The sequence below is a fragment of the Convolutriloba macropyga genome, chromosome 14, assembly GCF_964194025.1.
Source record: "Convolutriloba macropyga chromosome 14, txConMacr16.3, whole genome shotgun sequence".
Taxonomy (NCBI): domain Eukaryota; kingdom Metazoa; phylum Xenacoelomorpha; order Acoela; family Convolutidae; genus Convolutriloba; species Convolutriloba macropyga.
This window is the reverse complement of record NC_134481.1, coordinates 11,825,095-11,848,036: the sequence shown is the minus strand read 5'-3', so window position 1 is coordinate 11,848,036 and position 22,942 is coordinate 11,825,095. Positions and strand designations below refer to the sequence as shown.

Sequence of the window (22,942 nt, the reverse complement as noted above, 5' to 3'; positions counted from 1 at the left end):
GAAAAAAGGTTCTTTTAAAATGTGTTTATAATATCTTTTTAAATATATATCATTTAGTGATTTCTAAATTCCCAATAAGGTTAATCTGATTTTTTTAAAATACAACATAATGTACCTCATCTGTTCAGCACACAAAATTGTCAAAATCAAAAATTCAGTGATGAATAAAATTAAGTATGGGTTTAAAGAAATTTTTTGCTCTCATTTTTCAAGTTTTTTAAGTTTTCATGGAAGAGATATTGAAACTGGTTTCTGTTTATAGAGCCACACTTATAGCCATGTTTGTAGAGCCATAGCTTTAGAGCCACAAAAATGTCTTTTGGAAATCTACAAAAATGTAAATGCAAAAAAAATGGTTTTATGTTTTACCAGGATTGAGTTTGAATGGTGTATTTAAAAAGCCTTTACAAAAGTGGATAGGTGAAGTCAAATGAAAAGTTTTTGAAATTTTGAAACCCTATATTTTTTTTCGGGAAATCAAAGTTTTAAAATATACCTTCTCAGGGAGCGATTTAGTACTTCAGGGGCGTTTTAAACACCGTTTTTGTATATCTCCAGAAAACAGAAAATTATTGCCGACCTAAAATTGGCTCAACAAACAAAAAAAGTTCAGGCTATCGTAAAATTCCGGATTTCCATTTCATGGAGTGTTGAAATAATAAAACTAATTATGGCTGGTTCGCTGTGCGTTACTGTAGTGGCTAAATTTCAAAGATTGTTACAGAATCAGAGTACCAGGAAACAAAATTTGCCCTAACAGCCGAGCAAGAAAACTTGAGCAACAAACTTGGCAGTATGAAAGAATACGAAGTACAAAGAGCCGAGTTGATGGCAAAATTCGCCAAAATTGAAGACGAACTAAACCGACAGTTAAATGAACAGCAGAAAGTCATTTATGACCTTGAACGACAGATGGTTGTTGACAAGGACAGATTGAGGAGAGAGGCAGCGGACAAAGTGACAAATTTGGCGACGGAGTTCAGAAAAGTGTCTGATAAACAGATGGAGGATACGAAGAAACGGGCATTGAGGGAAAATGTGCAGCTGAACAAAAGTTTGCAAAGGTATTTTTTTTGCAAACTTTCCTGCGACAAAAGATACAAAAACTTACAAAGTGTCTGGTTTAAACTTAGTGCAATATTTATGACCTAATAGTGTTCGGAACTGTCTCCAAGAACAAAAAAATCTTTTTTCAAAAAAAAACCATGGTTGAAGACAACAAACTCATGCATTTTTGAACTAATAACGCTCCGCGGGTGTTTGTTTAAAGTTTTATTATATAACTTACAGAAGAAAAACTTGTAGAAAAGTAAACTTATGAATAAGTTCACTTTTTTCTTAATAAAAAATAACTAAAATTTTTCTTATATCTCCAATAGTCTAGCCATATCATGTCACATAGTTGATATCATAGTGGCGTGATAGCCGAGAGGTAAGGTGTGTGCTTCACACGTCAATGATTGAGAGTTCAATCCTCTGCCTCCGTGAAGCTGTCTGTGTGATGATGAGCTCTTACTTAGCCATAGCTTCAGAATGACCATAGCTTGACCAATGTTGGCTGCAATGATGGTACCACGTGAAAGTTTCAGACGCAAAAAAAAGTGGTTATAGTCACCAAAAAAAGAGCAATGCTGCTCATAAAAAGATCAGTCTGAAATGTGGGGAATAATCAGAAAAAGGGCAGCTGAAAACAGGCTACTGTAGGCCTAATGCTGTTCCGCTGCGATTACGCAGAAACCACAATTATTATTATTATAAATTATATGAAGTGTAAATTGTCAAACAAGTTTGAATTATTTTCAGACATTCGGACAGAACTGTGGCGTTGATAGAAGAAAATGACGCGTACAAGTACAGAGCAAAACAGAACCAACTCCTAGTTGAGATGCTAGAGTTCAATGAGAAGGAATTGAGCAGAAAATTCAACAAGAATGTCCAACAGATTCGAATCATGCTCGACAAATGCAAAGGTTTTTATAACCACTGTCATAAAGTTGAAATAACGCAAGCGAACTTTCAAAAACTCTAGGCATGCTCATGAACATCAATATGCCTATATATCTGCAAGTTTAAAATTTTTGATTTTCGTCCTTTCAAACGTTTGCTAGTGTTTCAACTTTATACCACGGTATACACCAGTGTATCATTACAATGCGATAATCGATGTTATAGATGTTATAGAATATATCTAATGAGGTGTAAATCCTGGTATTGCAACTACACTGCATTTGAAATCGCACTTGTGAACTGTTTTTTTTTCACCCTGTGGGATGGATGTATGAATATCTATATACAGATAACAGTGTATGTCTTCATACCAACAATCAAATGAATGAGTATCTCAAGACAAGAAAAAAACTATGACTTTGTCACATTGCCAGAAATTTTGTATGATAGTCGACCCTGGTATTCACGAACCGAGGTTATCAACACTCATGGTGGGTAGCAATGCAAGTGTTGCAATGAATGCGGTTAATTTTAGTGAGGAGTGCGGTTTTTCGCAATAAAATAGGATGTAAAAAATCACCGCTTAAAGCCGCAAACAAAAAATTAGCGGTAAATGCATCAGATTTGTTCCCCGCTTCAGAAATTCTATTTCGTCATTGCAAGCATTGAAATTCCACCGATTTCTTTGAAATTCGTACAAAATTTTACCGCTTAATTTTTAGGAAACTTTTTTTATAAAATAACTATGTCTACAAAATGAGATAGTTATGACAAACAAGGCGGCTCGGTAATGTGCGATCGCACATAAGGTTCCAAACCCGCTCATCCACAATTCTGGCATAATTGTCTACCAAATGAGGAACAGATGGAAAAACAAAAAATTCAAGTATTTTTCAAAAAAAAAACTGGTGTATGAACGAAAGGATAGCCCCCAAAGCAAATAACTCAGTGGAGTAAAAAATGATGCATTAGATTGATGAGAAATGCCGACATTAAGAAAGCGAGCGAAAACGAACGAAAAAATCAAACAACAACAACAACAACAAACATTAATTACATCAAAAAGTTTATGTCCGTTTTAAAAAACAAAATTTAATAACAAAGTCAAAATAGCGTCAGATAAAACTGAAAATAAAAAAACTAACTTGAAATTCGCCAAAAAAATGGTTTTTCACCAGTTCATAATAAAGCTTGGTAACAATTAGACAAAAATGAACAGAAACTTTAAAGTCAGAAAGTTCGCTGAATTTAAAAAAAAAAACAATTAGTTTCAACGTAATGTCGGCCTAAAATTGACTCAACAAACAAAAAAAGTTCAGCCTATCGTAAAATTCCGGATATCCATTTCATGGAGTGTTGAAATAATAAAACTAATTATGGCTGGTTCGCTGTGCTTTACTGTAGTGGCTAAACTTTAAAAATTGTTACAGAATCGGAGTACCAGGAAACGAAATTTGCCCTAACAGCCGAGCAAGAAAACTTGAGCAACAAACTCGGCAGTATGAAGGAATATGAAGTCCAAAGAGCCGAGTTGATGGCGAAATTCACCAAAATTGAAGACGAACTAAACCGACAGTTAAATGAACAGCAGAAAGTCATTTATGACCTTGAACGACAGATGGTTGTTGACAAGGACAGATTGAGGAAAGAGGCAGCGGACAAAGTGACAAATTTGGCGACTGAGTTTAGAAAAGTGTCTGATAAACAGATGGAGGATACGAAAAAACGGGCGTTGAGAGAAAATGTACAGCTCAACAAAAGTTTGCAGAGGTATTTATTGCATATTTTCTCTGTTACATAGAAAACAAAACAAAAAAAACATTCTGATTGGCTTAAACGTGATGCAATATTTATGACGTAATAATAGTGTTTAAAATTTTTGTCTGAACAAAAATCTTTCTTTTCGAGAAACCATGTGTGAACACAAACTAAAGCAATTTTGAACTAATAAAACTCCGCCAGTGCTTGCTAAAATTTATATTAAGACTTAATAAAAAACATAAAAGCAAATAACTAATATTTATGTCATATATCAATACAATTCAATTGACAATTTAGCCATATCACGCAATATAGTTGACTGTGATGTTGATTATATAAACGAAGTTTAAATTTTCAATCAAACTTGATTTATTTGATTTTCAAAAACATTTCAGACACTCGGACAGAACTGTGGCGTTGATAGAAGAAAATGACGCGTACAAGTACAGAGCAAAACAGAACCAACTCCTAGTTGAGATGCTAGAGTTTAATGAGAAGGAACTGAGCAGAAAATTCAACAAGAATGTTCAACAGATACGAATCATGCTCGACAAATGCAAAGGTTTTTATAACCATTGTCATAAAGTTGAAATAACGCAAGCGAATTTTCAAAAACTCTAGGCATGCATATGAAAATCAATATGCCTATATATCTGCGAGTTTAAAAATTTTGATTTTCGTACTTTCAAACGTTTGCTAGTGTTTCAACTTTATACCTCGGTATATACCAGTGCATCATTTTAATGCGATATTCCATGTTATAGATGTTATAGAATATATCTAATGAGGTGTGAATCCTGGTATTGCAACTAAACTGCATTTGAAATCGCACTTGTGAACTGTTTTTTTCACCCTGTGGGATGGATGTATGAATATCTATATACAGATAACAGTGTATGTCTTCATACCAACAATCAAATGAATGAGTATCTCAAGACAAGAAAAAAACTATGACTTTGTCACATTGCCAGAAATTTTGTATGATAGTCGACCCTGGTATTCACGAACCGAGGTTATCAACACTCATGGTGGGTAGCAATGCAAGTGTTGCAATGAATGCGGTTAATTTTAGTGAGGAGTGCGGTTTTTCGCAATAAAATAGGATGTAAAAAATCACCGCTTAAAGCCGCAAACAAAAAATTAGCGGTAAATGCATCAGACTTGTTCCCCGCTTCAGAAATTCTATTTCGTCATTGCAAGCATTGAAATTCCACCGATTTCTTTGAAATTCGTACAAAATTTTACCGCTTAATTTTTAGGAAACTTTTTTTATAAAATAACTATGTCTACAAAATGAGATAGTTACGACAAACAAGGCGGCTCGGTAATGTGCGATCGCACATAAGGTTCCAAACCCGCTCATCCACAATTCTGGCATAATTGTCTACCAAATGAGGAACAGATGGAAAAACAAAAAATTCAAGTATTTTTCAAAAAAAAACTGGTGTATGAACGAAAAGATAGCCCCAAAGCAAATAACTCAGTGGAGTAAAAAATGATGCATTAGATTGATGAGAAATGCCGACATTAAGAAAGCGAGCGAAAACGAACGACAAAATCAAACAACAACAACAACAAACATTAATTACATCAAAAAGTTTATGTCCGTTTTAAAAAACAAAATTCAATAACAAAGTCAAAATAGCGTCAGATAAAACTGAAAATAAAAAAACTAACTTGAAACTCGCCAAAAAAATGGTTTTTTACCAGTTCATAATAAAGCTTGGTAACAATTAGACAAAAATGAACAGAAACTTTAAAGTCAGAAAGTTCGCTGAATTTAAAAAAAAAACAATTAGCTTCAACGTAATGAAAACCATTAGGAATCAACTAAAATATCCCATAGGTTTACAATTACCAATGCTTCTATAGAAGGCAATTAAGAACTCTTGGTACTCAATTTTTTATGCAGTTACTAAAAGAACAACAAATAGACAACAAACTAAAAATCAATTAAAACTTGCCAGAAATTGCTTTGGAAGCCGTAAAGCCATACTTTGGCGCCCAAAAATGTTCGATTGCACCTTCGTCAAACACCGATATTGTATTATGTGGCCGCTCATTAATGAAAAAAAGCAAAAATTAGACAAAAAAGAAAAAAAATGCAAAATTATGTAAAAGTTGTTTTTTTTTTCGAAAAAAAATTTATTTCCAAAGACATAAAAGCCATTAATTACAAAATGAAAAATTTGAATAGGTTCGTCCATTCTTCGAAAGGAAGCCCTTAAAACCTGCAATTATCCAGAATATGTCTAGCGTCAACAAAAAGAATGTCAAATATGACAAAAGTCAGAAATTCATTTACTTTTTTTTGTGAAAAACCCGTGTGGAAGCCAGTAAATTCATAACGAATTCTCTTAAAACAATAAATTTTGTGACCCCAATCCCTTTTGACACCTTCCTTTGAAATGAATTGTGTGACCTCTCATTAATGAAAGTAGGTAACAATTAGACCAAAAAGAAAAAAAAAGCAATATTATGCAATACTTGTTTTTATCGAAAAAAATTTAATTCCAAAGACAAGAAAGCCATTAATTACAAAATGAAAAAATTGATTAGGTTTGTTTATTCTTCCAAAAGAAGCCCTCGAGACCTGCATTATCTAGAACAAGTCATATGTCTACAAAAGGAACGTCAAATATGACAAAAATGAAAAATTAATTTAGTTTTTTTTTGTGAAAAACCCGTGTCGAAGCCAGAAAAGTCATAACAACTTCTTTAAAAACAATAGATTTTGAGGCACCAATCCCTTTTGACACCTTCCCTTGACAAAAATAATGTCATCTTTAACCTTTAAAAAACGAGACCAGGCAACAAACAGACAATAAAAGGAACAAAATTTCGAAGTTGAAATGTTTTTTTTTATTTTGAAAAACAATTGTTTTTAAAGTCATGAAAGCCATTATCTATCTTCTAATATCACAACATCGGATCATTAACTCTTCCAGGAGAAACCAATCAAACCGGATGATTGTACAGGAAATTAAATACCACTAAAAAGACAAATTAAAAACGACAGTTGAAGACAAAATTAAAAAATTCAATTAAATTCTTCGAGAAAGTACTGTCGAAGCGGTAAAAAACCACAATCTTTATCTTTCAGGATTCAAATTTTATCAAGTGTGCGTTATTTGTAACGCAAAAAATTTGATCTATGAACTGACAATAACGTGATAATTTGACAAAACTAGAAAACATGAAAAATGGGGAAATACCTAAAAATTAAAAAAAAAATTGGGAAATCTAGTAGTATCAAAGCCAGAACACCATAACTTAAGGCGTAAAACCGCAATAAAACTAGATTTGAATTCAGCAGAAAGAAGGAGCACTCTTTGATTGCTGACACCAAGCTACAAGTTGACCAAATTAAGAGAAAAATGGAGGCAAAGTTCAATAAGCCATTTTTTATTTAAAAATCAAATATCTCAAAAGTCAAAACGACCATAAGCTTTCAAGCAATCAACTAGATAAATTAATTTTGAACTAATTAGGAACCCAATAGGACCTATCAATAGTGAGCTTTGATTTGAAATGTTCTGTTATTTAATTAATATAAAAAAGATCGAATTTTTTTTAATAAAAAACCGACTGACGACAATCCGAATTATTTTTGGGTTGTAACGGTCCAATGTTGGTACAGAACTAGTCTTGCTAATGCTGATTGTCCCTTAGGAACATTTAAAATAATTAATTTTTGGAATGTCATTGATATAGATATTTTGTTAGTTGAAAAATCAAAAATAATTGCTGCGTTTTTGATAATCAACGAATAAAGTTAGCAAAAATCGACAAAGTTTTATTCACAGAGCACTCTCAACGGAAGTTGAACTGTAAAGTTAGCCCCCTTTTCAGTCTACAAAGACTGTGTTTGTGGTGTTTGGGTGTGCACTTCCTGCAAATTTAATCAGAGTGGACTAACGAAAATTATTTCGTGCTGTTTTTGATAAAAAAAGTATGAATTTTGTGAAATATTTAGCTGGAATTTGTGACAAAAAAAATTCAATGAAAATAGCCGACAATATATTTTGTCTTTAAAGGTAAAATCAACAACATTTTCTTGAAAAATTTTATTAAATTTTATCAAAATTGGCAAAATTTTGGTCAAAAATTCCGAAAAAAAGGTGAATGAAATCAGCGGAATTCACTCTATTTTCTCAAAAGTTTAAACCTCGATAACTCCCTGTAAAAACCGAAAATCAAAAAAATCTTTTTAATTCCATATTCTACGCTGGACAAGCTTTCTAATAATACCAGTCTCAACTGTCTACGATGAATATATCGACCGGCCAAAATTGCTCACACAAGGTTCTACAAAAATATTTGGGGTTTTACTAATGACCATGATAGTCATCTTAAGTAGCGACTTTAAACTAAGCGAGTTGAAGATATCTGAGACAAATTGCCGGTGAGATAATGCGACGAATATCGCTTGCAGCAGGACTAAAATATTGAGCAAAATGGGTACAATGGCTATTTTTCTGTAGAAATTGAACTGAGAAACCAGAGACCAAACGTGTAAAAACATAAAATTACATTTTAACTTTTTTCCTACTACCAGTTTTTTGTTCTTACACAAAAATCAGTCAATTTGCGTCACTTAAAAGCATATAATGATTCATATCAATTTCCTTACATATTTTTAGCAAGGCCTAGTGGTGGGTGGATTCCGATCCAATCCATTTATTGTAAAATGGTTAATTATTTGAGCTCCACCGACCGCGGAAAGCAGTCAGTTTTCCAGGAAAAAAGTTGACTGAATTCAAATCTTGCACAAGATTCCTGCAATAAATGCATTTATATATATATATATATATATATATATATATATATATATATATATATATTGTGTGTATCCGCTTTTACGACTGCTTGCAGGTTTCTTGAGAGATAATTCAATTCTTCGATCACTGTGATCTTTTCCATATTTTAGGAATGGAAGGATTGATTCATGAGTACGAAACACAGACGAAGGAGTTTGAGATCGCGATTCAAGAACACAGAGAAGCCATATCCGGCATGGAGCAATTGAAGGCACGACACGACTCGGCCGAGTCGGGAAACGAAGAACTGCGTGAACGAATCGATAACATGCGTGAATCTAACATAGCCGAAGCAAAAACGAGAAGAAAGCTTGAAAATTTACTTCTAGGTTAGTTATACCAGTCCATGGAAAAAAATTTTAAAAAAGATTAAAATTAACAGTCATTAAAAATTCAATTTTGTTTAGAACGTCAAATTAGGTACAGCCCTCTCGTGATTTGAAAGAAAATGATTAATAGAGCTATTCGCATTTTACTGCTCGCCGAACAAAGAAGTTGTTTTCAAATAATTTGGTGAAAGACATTTTCAGTCAATCCTTCAATATAATCAACTGAAACCAAATCACAAAACTTGTAGAAATCACGACGAATGTTTGGTTTACTAAAATGTTTTTAAAAAATATGGGCTAAAACTAGACAATTTGAACAAACTTAACTGAAGGGTTTGAAAGTTTAGGGTTGTTCCAGTTTTGTTTTGTGACAGGGCATTTAATTAATTTTTTGTTTCTAAAAGATTTACTATTCTGTTACGGTAAGCAATTAGGTAGCATTTTAGTAGAAAATGATTGGTTTATTAGAATTCCAGTGAAAAATTCTATTTAGTAGGAATGTTTATGATTCTTTGGTATGAAATTAGCCTTATTATTCTGTACATAGAAACAAATCTTCACAAAATGACTGATATTTGAAAATAATAAGCTTGTAATAGTTTAGAGTAGAACTCTACGCGTGAAAAAATTGAAGTGCCTTCATTTGTTAAGAGATACCCAAGTTCGACCACTTACGGACAGTTGGTACAGAGGTGCAGTACACAAGGCCTGCAAGATAAAAACTCCTGGATCAAATCCAAATCCAGTCACAGATTTTTCACAGATGTTACTACGCCTGCTTTGACCACCATCCCTCCAATTGTTTTTTTTGTTGTGTAAAAACCTACTAAAAGCACCTGTCTGGTGACATTATCTATGGAGAATTATACGCAAAGAACTTATCTATCAACAGATCTGCGCAAAGACGCTTTTGTAGTCAGATCTTCTATATAAATAAACCATACGCTGATTTTCAACAACACTTATTGCCCAAAAAACCTTGCAGGTCAGGCATTTTCTTTCAATTGCTTTTGAACGATATAGGCAAATGGTCGTGCAAGTCTACAAACTTGCATATTATGAGATTTTATTTAAATTGTTATAATAGTAAAATCTGAAAATATAGAACTTCAAGAAATTGGAAGCTCTGATTTGCCACAAAATGCAAAATGGGAATCTTTTCAACAATTGCCCACTCTACAAAAAGGGGTCATTCTTGAATAGAGTTTAAGAGAGCAATTTATTAACACACCAGAGAAGACTAAAAACTTTCCACACATGCACATTACCGACCCGAGGTTTACGAATCACATCACACAGCGCATGAGAGGCATGACCGTGAACAGCGGTCCGCAAATGCAAGTAAATTGAAAGTTGGACAATTAAACTTGCAGGCCAAGTAATATTGTAGAAAAGTATAACACAGAAGGCGTGGGAGGGGGTTTGGGGTTGCGACTCTTTACTAGGTACCAAAGAGGTCAACTTTTGAAAAGATCCCAATATGTTTTCTAAATAGTAGGCTGGTCTACATCGAATTTCGATATACTTGACACTAGAGATAAAGAGATTAATTATGCTTAAATTTGATAAAATTAGGACCCAACTCTCTGTGGTCGGCTGCAAATTAGAGCTGATCGGGTGCACAGTTGAACGCAAAAAAATGAGAACCAGTGCCAAATTTTTAAATTTGTGAGGTCAAAAAATTCGATTGGTTTAAATTAAACTACAACAAATGTAAAAAATGACGAATTAATTAGTTGTCGCTGTCGTCGCTTGATTATATATAGTGTGCGGTTTGGTTGCGCTCCACCCGGCCTCTCCGTTTCCCGAACCCTCAACCAGGGAGAGCGAAGGGCTTGCGACAATATACAAACCTTCGTTACGCTATTTTGTATGTATTTTATCACAAAAACTTGCCTCTAAAGAATTGAGTTTAAGATCAACCAATCAGAGCACGGAATGTATTTGGTTTTAAAATCTCTTTTATATCATTCTGCTCTGCGCTCGTTCAGTTCTACCGGCGTCCTCCATGGGACTCATAGTTGTCTTGTTGTTCTAGGTCATTATCAGAAAAATGACAGAAACGCTAAAATGATAAACATACTTCGAAGGGCTTCTTTATATCTGCTGTCTTGATTGACGTACCTTTTCAGCAGCGTAATGTTAGTTGTATTTGTCAAAGATAGCCTAGTCGTATATATTACAGCTCTATTTTCTACAGAGTATGGTAAATATTAATGATAAATCTTTTAAATTTGCACGCATGTATAGTTCTAGAAGTGTTTCTACATTCTTTCCACTTTGTAAGAGTTTTGCCTACTTATGCTTTGACGTTTTATTTTTTCATGCAGACACTGCCAAAACCATCAAGATGAGCCTTCCTCCGGATCCGAAGAAGGCTGATCAAACAGCCGAAAGCGCAGAAAATGATCAATTGACCGAAGAACAAGCTGCTTATGCAACAGCGGGACAAAGAGAGGTAGAAAAAAAGCTTTCTTATTTTTAGTCTTCTCGCTGTTTTTTGCATATCTTAACATATAAATTCTACAAGAAAAATTGTCCGCTAATACAAGGGATGACATTCATCGTCTATCAATACTACTGCTTATGATACAAAATCGGAGTTTAGTTATCTTAATTTTTTTGCTATTTTCAATAAAGATTTCAGGAAAATCTGACCTTTGGCTTATATCAACTAACTTCAACTTTGCAGTAAACACCAAGGGCTCGCCATGTCAACAAACGTGTGAATATACACTTACTTACCCATGTAGCTATCTTAACTTATAGAATGATAAGATTCCTTTGTTTACGATAAAATTGATTATTTCATTACTGACAGCGTAAAATTACCTAAAAGTTTAAGTTCTGCAAGGGTAAGTTTACCCTTAATGGCGAGTTAAAAAGTTCAGGCAGTTTTCAGATACGTTAAGGTAATGGGATGGTAAACACAATAGTTAGAGATAAAAATTTTAATTTAAACAGGTATACCAGACAGACTTTTCAAGTGATTTATTTCATTTATAATTTTGCAGATAATTCATAAAAGTTATACAAATCTCACATGCTAGAAATTTGTTTGAAATCTCTCTAAAACTTTTGAATCTAATCTGTTAAACGATTTTGAAGCACTTCGGGAGATTTCGACAGTTAGTTTAAAATTTACCCGAAAAATTAGAAGAAACTGAATTTTTAGGTAAATCTTCCGGTAAATTAATCCAAAATTTCAAAATCTTATTAAAATTCGGATATAACCCTTTTTGGGAAAACATAGGGTAATCCCTACAAAGTGAAAACGCCTCTCTCTGCCTTAACTTAGTTGTTCTGCCAAAATTTATTCTAAACATTTCAAGAGTTACTGCAAAAATTTAGCTTATCGAATAGATTGATTAATATATATTCATATACATTGTGTTTCAGCACCTCTAACCTAAACTTCACTCTTCTTTCTGCCACAAAAACTCTCTCATGTTTCCTTACAGTTTGAGCTTCGATTATTTAAAATCTTTCCACGAAACAAAAATTAGCAGAACCGTCCAAAACTGATGATTATTTTTGTCAATGGCAAACAATTTCCATTAAGAATGCACTTCTTTTTGCTGAGCCGCTAATCACAAGGAGGCTCGGTTTCTTAAATCAAAATTCAACGATGAATAAAATCTGAATAAAAATTCCGTATTTCTCAATCATTCCTCTTTGCTTGCCAACCTCCGAAAATTAAAAATTGGCTCTTTTATTAGCAGTTCAGTTTCAACTCTTCAAAAAATAGATAATTCGATGGTAACTTATCAGAAAGTGCATGTTTGATTTTTTTCAGTCATCGTTCTTTTTTATACAAATTTGATTTCTTTCGAACTGAAGTAAAGAGTAGCAAAACGAGCAGTATAAGAGAATTTTGAAAATCATTAGAAATATAAGTTTTCGTAGTTCAAAATTTTCACGCAACATTCTGCTGAAAATTCAGCGTTGTGGGGACAACTTGTTTTTCAAGCCATTCTACATGGCAGTATTGGAAAATATAGATTGCATGGTTGGAATGTTGCAGAAAGTTGTCGCTGAGTTTCCCTGTTTTTTTTTAGCTCAACAAATTGATTCATTGAAACATTGTTATGACAACAAATGTTTTTGTGAAGTTTTTCTGTTTGTTGTATTCTAATTCGATACTAGCCGACAAATTTTCTGCTGCATACCGGAAGTAGACTGCGTACTGCGAGATCGCTTACATAATTGGATGTGAATAAAACTTCTCAAGAAATTCCAATTAAAAAACAAAATTGAAGATAAGAACAAAAGGATCTTGCTGAAGCAAGTTTTTTCACGAAAAGCAAAATCTTGCTCGTCTCAATTGGCATTACGTATGAAGTTTTTGTTTTACGCGGGAAAACACAGTTTAGGTGTATGATCTATTTCCAGGTGTTGATTCATCACTTGATGAGGATTCTAAACAGTGCCTCAAACATGGGAGTGGGACCTCAAGCAGCTGAGTTTCAAGTGGAGAGACCAACATTGTACACCACTGTCAAGTCACAGACTACCATCGAAACAGGTGCATAAGAACAACCTTAAAATTTAGTAAATTTTAAATTGTGGAATTTACTATTTTGATCACCTATTTGCAGCCCCTGTATATTAATGCATAAAAATTCAGAGGATCTAGTTGTTCAGACCCCTTTTGAGGGGGGAGGAACTATACTCAAATGGGTTTCTTTTGTTCAGTTAATTGTGACCGATTGGTATATTCATCGTAGAGAGTTGTCAATGGTCTCATTAAAAAGCCCGTCCACCGGAGAAAATGGAGCTAAAAAGATTTTTTCTGATTTTGTTTTCTAAAGCGAGTTATCGAGGTTTACTTTTTGTGCATATTAGACCAGTTCGCGTTATTTTTATTCACATTTTCCGGAATTTTTGCCTAAATTTTAATCAATTTGCAAAAATATGTTAAAATTGCTAACAAAAGTGTTGATTTTATTTTTCGAGACCAATATGTATTGTTGCGATTTTTATTTAATTATTTTTTGGCTAAAGTTTTGGCTCAATATTTTAAATTTAAGACGATTTCATCAAAATTAGCACAAAATAAGATGCTAAAGTCCATTTTGAGTAAAATTGCCGGAAAGGCACACCCAAAACCACAAACACAAGCTTTATAAACTCGAAAGAAGGCTAGTCCTACTTCAAATTTTTTTGAGAGTGCTCTATAATTAAAATTTTGCCGTTTTTTGCTAACGTTACTCTATGATTATCAAAAACGCAGAATTTATTTTCGGTTTTTAAACTATTAAGTTATCTATATCTATAACATTCGAAACAAATAAGTGTTCTTATTAGACAAACAGCAATAGCAAGGCTAGTTGCGTGGTCCAAGCTTGGACTGTTAAAATCCAAAAATAATTCGGATTGTAATAAAAATTGATAACTTTTAAAAAAAATTGATATTTTTTCATTAATCAAAGAACAGAACAATTCAAATGAAATTCATTGATGATGGGTCCAATTGGCTTCCGAAGCAGTTCCAAATAAATGCATCGAGCTTTTTACTCGAAAACTTATGGTAGTTTTAACTTTTCAAAAAATTTAATTTTAAAATAAACAATGGCTTTTTGAACTTTGTCACTATTATTTTTATTTTTGTCAACTTGTAGCTTCTTCTTTTTTCTGGTACAAAATTTAGTATTTATTGCTATTTCAAGCGTTATGTTATGGTTTTCTAGTTTTGATACTACTAGATTTCACATTTTTTTTCACGTTTATTTTTTCACGTTTTTGTCACTTCATGAAATTATGGAAAGACCACATATCACATTCCTGGCGTTCAAAATTAACCACAATTAAATATTTTAGAATCTTTTAAGATATAGATTAAGGTCTCAACAGCTTCGACACATCTCTCTTGATGATTTTAGTTGAAATTTTTTACTTTTGCCTTTAACTGTCGTATTAACTTTGTCTCTTTAGTGATATGAAATTTCCTAAATAAAAAAAAATCTCATTGCTTTTTTTATTGAGGAATAGAGGAGCCGATATTCTTATTTTAGTAGATATCAGATGGCTTCCATGTCTTTGCAAACAAATATTTTCCAAAATAAAACAAACACTTTTTTATTTCGCATTTTCTTTTTTGTAAATTTTTTAACTACTCACGTTAATAACAAATCACGTACAACACTACTGGCTTCAAGTGAAGGTGCAGTTTTGCTAAATCTAATGTTTTTAAAGAATTTGTTATGACTTTACTGGCTTCAACTTTTTACGCAAAAAATAACATATTTTTTGACTTATTTGACGCTTTTTTGTCAGATTTAAGACATAATATGAATAATTAAGAGTCTCACGGGCTTTTTTGGACGAATCAACAAAAATTTTAATTATTTCATAGCTGATGATTTTGAGAACTTTGAAAACAGTTTTTTTTTCAAAAAAAAAATACAAAACTATCTTTTAAATTTGCACTTTTTTCTTTTTTTTCTGTCTGCATGTAATCTAGTCTCAATAATGAGAGGTTATACTGCTACAGTGTCTTCTTGCTGTTTGTTGTTATATTTGTTGTTCTTTTTGTAACCGCGATAAAATTTTAAATGGTGACATGAGTTAATGCCCTCCTTTAAAGGCACAGGTAATCATAAGCGTGTTGAATGTCTTCAGTTGATATATATATATATATATATATATATATATATATATATATATATATTGGTTTCTACTTCTTTGAAATTTATCGTTTTTAAAAATTTGAGCGAAATTTTAAACGTTGCTGTTTTTGTTCTTTTTTGTCTTATTATTACCAAACCTCATTATGGACTGGTCCCATATCTTATCTAATGAAGTACAAGCTTTTTTGTTCAGTTTCAATTTTAACTGACGCTATTTTGGCTTTGTTAGTACGTTTTCTTTTTTTAAAAATTGACATAATTTTTGGATATTATTTTTGTTTGTTATTTTTGTTTGATTCTGTGTTGTTCATCTTGACTCGCTTTCTTTAAAGTGACAGATCTCACCAATCTAATGAGGGCATTTTTTACTCCTCTGAGTTATTTGCTTTGGAGGCGATCTTTTCGTTCATACATCAATTATTTTGAAAAATACTTGATTTTTTGGGGGTTTTCTATCTATTCCTCATTTGGCTGACAATTATGCCGAAAATGTGGATGAGCGGGGTTGGAATATTATGTGCCAACGCACATTACCGAGCCTCCTTGTTTTATCATGATTTTTTTATGATCTTTCTAAAGAACTTTTGGCCCAATTTTAGTAAAGCGCATCTCGAAATGCAGTCAAAATGAAATCTTATTTATGTATTTGCAAAAATATAATATCTCACTGCGTTTTCTCTTGTTTCCTTTCGCTATATTCAGTCCTCAAAAATTCTGATATTGTTATTTTCAGCTCCATGTGCTAATTCTGTTTGCGGGCAACTACATTGCACTTCTTCCCTAAATATACTATATTTGTTCTATTTTTCTGGTTCAGAGGGCAAATTTTTTTTAGGCTTATTAAATTTATCATTTCGTCTTTGAAATTTAATCTCTCGTGTGCTATTTCATCATACTACCTCAGGGATTAAAATTAAACTGAACTTGACTGCAAAAAATACATCTTTTTCAGGATCTGTGACGTCGGCAATTTAATACTGTCGCGACGCTATTGTTTCATCCATACTCTCAAAATTGAACTGAGGGAACATCAAAAATACATTTCTCAATGTCTGTATAAATTGTACAAAATAGAGATAACGTCTGAAGGCGATTGGCTTGATTAGTCGACCGTGGATAATACCCCACCTTTATCTAAACCTTTCCGACAACTTGTAACATAGATAGAAAATTTAATAAAGCATGAGCAAAATTATTACTTTTCTTGTATACGAAGAAAGATGAAAAATGTTCAAAACACTAACCATGCATAATTGCTGAAATGTGGCAAAATCCTCCCTCCCTCTTTTGAAGTTTTTTTCAATCAACATGAAATTAAGAGTTTTTTGTACTTCAGATCCAGATTCTCACGTGAATGGATAATTTTCCATTCGCAATTTAAGTTTCGATTTTCCAACAATGACTCTTAGACCACATAATGTTCGCAAAGTGAAAAACCAACAAAGTTTTAGTAGCCTAACGTGTAGCTATCACCAGGTTTGCTGTGTCTTCTGAACGTATGTTACAAATAAAAACAAGAGGCTTGGGGATATTGTGTCATGCACAACGTTCTGACCCCACATTTTGACTTAATTGTCTAACAAATGAGGAAGATATTAGAAACTTGCGACAATACACATACTGTACGAAAGCAATAGATGTATAGGTTAAAAAAATACTAGACTCAAACTATTAAATGAATTGAATAATGCGACATAAGAGGGCCGATTAATGAGAATACAAGACAAGACAAACAGCAAAATAAAACAACGAAAATTTTAATTACGCTCAAAAATTTTTATTTTCTTTTAAAAGAACCTTATTAAGAAAAAATCAAATTAGCGACAGATAAAAATAAAACTAAAGAAACAATTCACTACTTCACTACAAAGCAAAGGGGAACAATCCTTAGCAAGCCTAGTTAATTAGTCAACAAAAAGAAGAATAAAAAGTAGGAAAATCCATAGTTCAATTGATTTTTTTGATGCCCAATAGCTATAAAATGTCATAACAACTTCTAGAAAGAAGTCTAAACAAATACAAAGTGGTAATAGGTATCAACGGGAAACACTATATAATTTACATAAGTGATAAGTTCACTCCAAAGATAGTAATTTTGACATTTGTTTGGTAACACTAAGAAGAAAGACCACAAAAGGAATGATACATTCTTGCAAAACTTGAAAGATTTTTAAAAATTCGCAAAAAAAATGTAGGAGTCATTGAAACCATGAGGTTTTCTCTGAAAACGGTTTTTTTCATTAGGCATCATCTCAACGTAGTTAAGATTTCTCATTGTTTGAATTTGTATATGAAAACACTCTTATCTCTTTTTTCCAAAAGAAATTTAAGAAAACGTACAAACTGATTTTAAAAAAGAGAGCGCGACAATACAGACCCAATCAATTTTGATTGTAAAAATCGACAATAGTCTCACTAATGCTGTGCGTCTAATAAAAACCCATGATTTTTCTATAAGGTAGCAAATTAGTTAGTTTAGCAAAAAAAATCTTAAAAAAACAATTGTTGCATTTTTTAAATAAATTTTGACATAAATTAGCTGGAAGCCATCAAAATTTTTGTTTATGAAAATTTTCTTACCAATGAAAAAAATGACTCAACTTGAAAACCACTATTCCATGTTTTGAGTTTTAATTTATAACACTTAAAGGAAAGTGAGGCTGCAAAATTGTGACCATATCTTGATAAAACCGAAAAAAACGACACAGAAAAGTTTGTCCGCGTTAAAATATTCCATCCGGGGTTATTTGAAGTATCAAAAATTGAAAAAGACTGGTAAAATATTTCTTAATCTTAGATAAACTACCACCATGTATCACTCAAAATTGGTTACCCGAAGTTTTGTTAACATTTTTTTGTGCTCTTTTTTCGAAAAAGGATGCTTTTCATCATAAAAAAAATTAAACATTGGAATTTTAGTTATTTTTACTTGGGATCGGGGATAACCAACTGTTGAAAATTGGGCTCAAAAAAGACCATCGGGAGACAAGGGTTATTTAGTCTGAGAAGTTGCGACCCAAAACTCGAAATTTAATATCAGAAAAATTTTCAAAAATGTTAATTTCGCATTTTTACGACTTAGGAAAATTTTTTCAGAAAAACTCTGTTGTATATAACTTTAAAATAAATTTTATTACTGTTTTTTTTAATTAATTTTTAAATCTTAAAATTGCCTCAGTAGTCAAATCTATAGGTAAATGCATATTTCATGCCCTCTGGAAAGAATTTTCTGTATCTCAAAATTAAAACATTTTCTTAAAAAAATACGAACAATTTTCAAAGTTTCCTTTATTTAGTCTTTTAGCCTCAGAAACTATTGTAAAATTTTTCTGCAACTGGCATCAATAATTCCCATAGTCCAATTGAACAGGAAGACAATAAGCCTGATACGACTGTGAGAAATCAAATGAGAAAACAAAAAATTTGTCAGAAATTTAAGTATCCTTACCGGCAACAAATTAATTTAATCTTTTGCCAATGATCAAACCAAGAGTATGAGTTCTTCAGAAGTAACTAGAAAATATATTATAAAATTATTAGGAACCAATTTTTTTGTATAAAAATTCTTAGGTGTTACTTTTGATGGCTTTAAACTTCTTTGGTAAGCTCTCAAAACCTTCTAGTGACTTTGAGCTGCATTTAGGAAAAAATTAGAAACACTGTATTGAGGGTATATTTTCTCTTGAGCCCAATATTGATACATACGGTCTATACTGATCCACAGACAGCCAAACTATTTGCTCTCAAAAAATTTTTTCGGACAATATTTCTATTCATTAAAAAAATGGTTCGCAATTATTGAGTTTTGAGCTGTGAACTGAAAAAAAACTAGCCTATAGAAGAATGAATGGAAAAAATGTTCTTCTTTTTTTTACTAGCAGCTGTAGTTTTTTTCATCCTTAAACTACGATTGCGTTTATAGCAAATTTCTAAAAAAAAGAGGTTGCAGTTCCTCGTATTTTCTCTTAAATCGTTTGATGCATAAATTGAAGCTTTACTTTTTTTCTCATTATTTTTACACTTAGAAGAAAAAGATTTGGTCTTGTGATATTTTTAATTGGAAACGTGTAATTTACCTTGAAAGTTGCAATTTACCTATGGCTCTCATATATTTTTCCTGTTGTTCTAAACACAACAACTTATAACAAAAAATTCAGTTATCCTAGCTCTTTAATTAAAGGAGAAAGTTGCGAAACGAAATTCGTTGAGGAGAAAACAAAATCTGCTCCACATTGTTTCTTGGCCCTCAAAAAAGCTCTTGGTTTTTTCATTTGAAAACCTCGTAACCTTCTCTAAAGTTTGTCATTTGTCACAAAATTTTAATAATTGCTAAGTTCATTGATAACTAAAGGCTCTGAAATTCGATGGGAAGAGGTGGGAACCGACATCTCCTGTCAGCTATATAGCACTTTTCTGAAAAGACAGTTGTGCCATTGTTATCGTATTTTTTATCGTATATTTGATAGCCACGGTCAACTTCTCAAAATACATTTTTCGGCTCTCTTCCCTATTCAAATTAAAAACATCACCAATTTACCTCTACTTCCCACCTTCACCTAGCTAAGCCCCATCTAGCTACCCCGCCTACCCCCAATCAACCTACCGCCCCATCCTAAATCTACTTATCCGTACGCCTATTTATCCATATCTCATCCAAGACTTGCATTCTCAGTTGTTAACACCCTATCAGTCCCCGTCTACCTACCCACAACCTAAAAGAAAAGCGGTGCTAGCATTTTTAACTAAAAGCTGCGTCTTCACTTTACGTTCCATCGATTTATTTGGCAATTAGTAATTGAATTATGCGTCATTTTTTAATTTCGAATTTAGGCATGATTTGTTTAGTGATAAATTTGTAGTACTGCTCGAGTCGTTTCTCGTATTTTGTCGACTATGACTTTATTCCGGCTATGACTTTACGTTTCGATAAACTTTTTTGTATTACATTTGTCACAATTTTCACTTTCGTTTCATCACTCATTCTCTCGATTAAATGGAATGGAGAATTCCTCGGGCAAATTGACCGGAAAACGTTTAAAGTTAAAGAACGGAATCAAATTGTTTTGGATAAATCAAAAAGGCCCTGCACTATAATTGAATGTTTATACACTTGACTTAGCGCATTAAATTATCAGAGTTCATTAAAATACTTTTTTAACTGTTTTTGATTTTACGCTTATCGTCAAGTTAAGAGTCTAAATTAACATTGTTGATCAAATCTAAAGAAATTGCTAACCAAATTAGAACTTTTTTGAGCTTAAAAATAAGACTGTCGACAGTTTTTCTTTTTTATCTCTAACTTTTTCGGATCCTTCTTCAATTTTTTTCGCCTGGTCCGGCTTCTAGGAGACGTATGCTTGGTTCATTGAACATACTTTGAAGTGACTGATGGTTTAAAGGTTATCTGGACTGTACTATCTGATGCAGACATTTTAGTAACTACTGTAACGCGTTGGAACTTTTCTTCAACGCTGCAATTTTTTTCCAAATAATCCTCCATTGCGTTTCCAAGAAATGCAATTTGACTTGCATTTTACTCGCGTATGCATGCACTGGTCGAAGGCAAAGTCTTGAAATCTTAGCCCGGCTAGCGAGAGTTGGAACAAAGTAACATGCATTCAGAGTCAAACACGTTCAACAAGACATTTCACGGTCAAAGGACAACTTCTATTTAGAAAATGATTAATTGTTTTCAAATAGTTCCCTAGAATCCATTGTTTGCAACACTTTATAAATATAGACAGTAACTTGTGCATTATTTGTATACTGTTTTTGTAATTTACCATTAAGTAAAATATTATAGGAAAATATAATTTTCATTAGAAAATTTAAATCGGCACCTCCTGAGGCACTTGTATGGTGTCCAAGGTGGTGAATTGATTTACTGCTTCATGATAATTGTTTGTATCTTCTGTCATCTGAATTCAGATCTCTAAATAATAAAAATTTAAACTTTCAATTCAAATATTTATATAATTTACAAATAATTTTTTTGACAAATTTTGACGATTTATTTCTCTGCCGTAACAACTTCTCGATTATTTTTTTGAATAGAGTTGTTTTGAGTTTTCGACTTTTCTAGATACGAGCAACATTTTTGGAACCAAAGCTTCTAGACAATACGCTGGCTACAAAGGGGGAGTACTGGGCTTAGTTCCTCTACCGGGATCCAAACGAGCCAGCGCAACCGAATTCCGCACAAAACGGGAACCCCTTTCGGCAACCAGGCGAAGCACGATGGCGGGTGTTGAACCAGTACTTATGCGATCTATAGCTTGTCAAACTGTTTCAGTACCTAAGGCTATTTTCATGGCACGAAGAAAAATTCTCACCGAAGATGAAGAAAAAGAGGCAAATGTGAAAAAAGTTGATCCACTAACATTTCACGCTCCTCTGAGAAAATAAAGGAGAAGTTGTACTAAAACCTGCTGAAGACTTTATGAAATATTTTGGCTGAGTGCTGAAAAAATAGTTGTTTTCATTAGTAGAAAGTCATCGAATAAAGTATTGCGCTATGACTTGTAACTTGTAATATAGGCCAAGAGACATTGTCGAAAGTAGCGACATGCATGATCAAGATTCACTGGACGTATCGATTACACCCCTTAGTTATGGAACACGTGACTTTACATAGTAAAATATCATAGCATTATAGCACGCTTTGAGGGCTTGCAAATCATATGTACCCATTTAGCTGGGGGGGGGGGGGGGTCCTTTTTCTTTTCAGAACTTGTTTTTTTCGGTGAGCTTCGACAAAGCAACTGATTTTCAAGAGTTTCAACTGATTTGTGTTATTATTGTAAGAGATGCTAGAGCAAGCAGGATATTTCGATGCCAAACCAATGAAAGGCCTAAAACAATTGAACTATGAACTGGGACTTTTACATTTCGAACAATATAAAAATAAAAAAGCAGCACCGCATTCCGAACCACTTCTAGGAGTATACAACTGATGTTACTCTGGCAGTGTAAATATTTACAAATTACTTATTACTTCAACATTACAAAAAAGTTTATTTTATTCACTTTTGTCACAAATTAAACGAAAAGAAACGGTAAGATTATACCTTTTTATACGTCAACCCCAAAAGAGCATGTCCAATTGACGTTTCCAATTTCATGCCATGTTCCTATAGTCACGCCATATTGAACAAGCAACCTTCCATTGTAGTTCATTCCAATCTGGTAACGCCAATCTCACAAATGAGTTCTGAATTTTGCTAGAAAATAATTTTTGTCCTGTTAGACTCATGAATACTCCAAGTGTCTAATGGATGTCCAGTTGATGGAGTAAAAACAGGTGGTAACTGTTTTATTTGTAATCTTTTTGTTCGCTAAATGAGTTTTATGGTGAGTATTTTCCGACTGCGTTTATTATCTTAAGCAGATTGAAAACTTTGTCTAAAATATGTTGCCTGTAATGCACACTTTAGTTGCTTTTTCAAGGATACTATTA

At 32.8% G+C, this 22,942-nt stretch overlaps 1 protein-coding gene across 2 annotated transcripts in view; it reads left to right on the top strand.

Annotated features, from left to right (window-relative positions):
• Positions 1 to 22,004, top strand: part of LOC142353056 (cilia- and flagella-associated protein 157-like) — a 48,057-nt gene extending 26,053 nt beyond the window's left edge. The window contains exons 4-9 of one of the 2 annotated variants that reach the window (XM_075405251.1): positions 3,378 to 3,717; positions 4,104 to 4,270; positions 8,639 to 8,857; positions 11,188 to 11,315; positions 13,250 to 13,382; positions 21,569 to 22,004. In XM_075405251.1, coding sequence (XP_075261366.1) covers positions 3,378 to 3,717; positions 4,104 to 4,270; positions 8,639 to 8,857; positions 11,188 to 11,315; positions 13,250 to 13,382; positions 21,569 to 21,891 — 1,310 coding nt within the window. In that variant the 3' untranslated portion in view covers positions 21,892 to 22,004. Of the gene's footprint in view, positions 1 to 724; positions 1,065 to 1,803; positions 1,971 to 3,377; positions 3,718 to 4,103; positions 4,271 to 8,638; positions 8,858 to 11,187; positions 11,316 to 13,249; positions 13,383 to 21,568 lie in introns of both variants that reach the window. The other variant, XM_075405250.1, reaches the window with a different exon arrangement.
• The last annotated feature ends 938 nt before the right edge of the window (positions 22,005 to 22,942 follow it).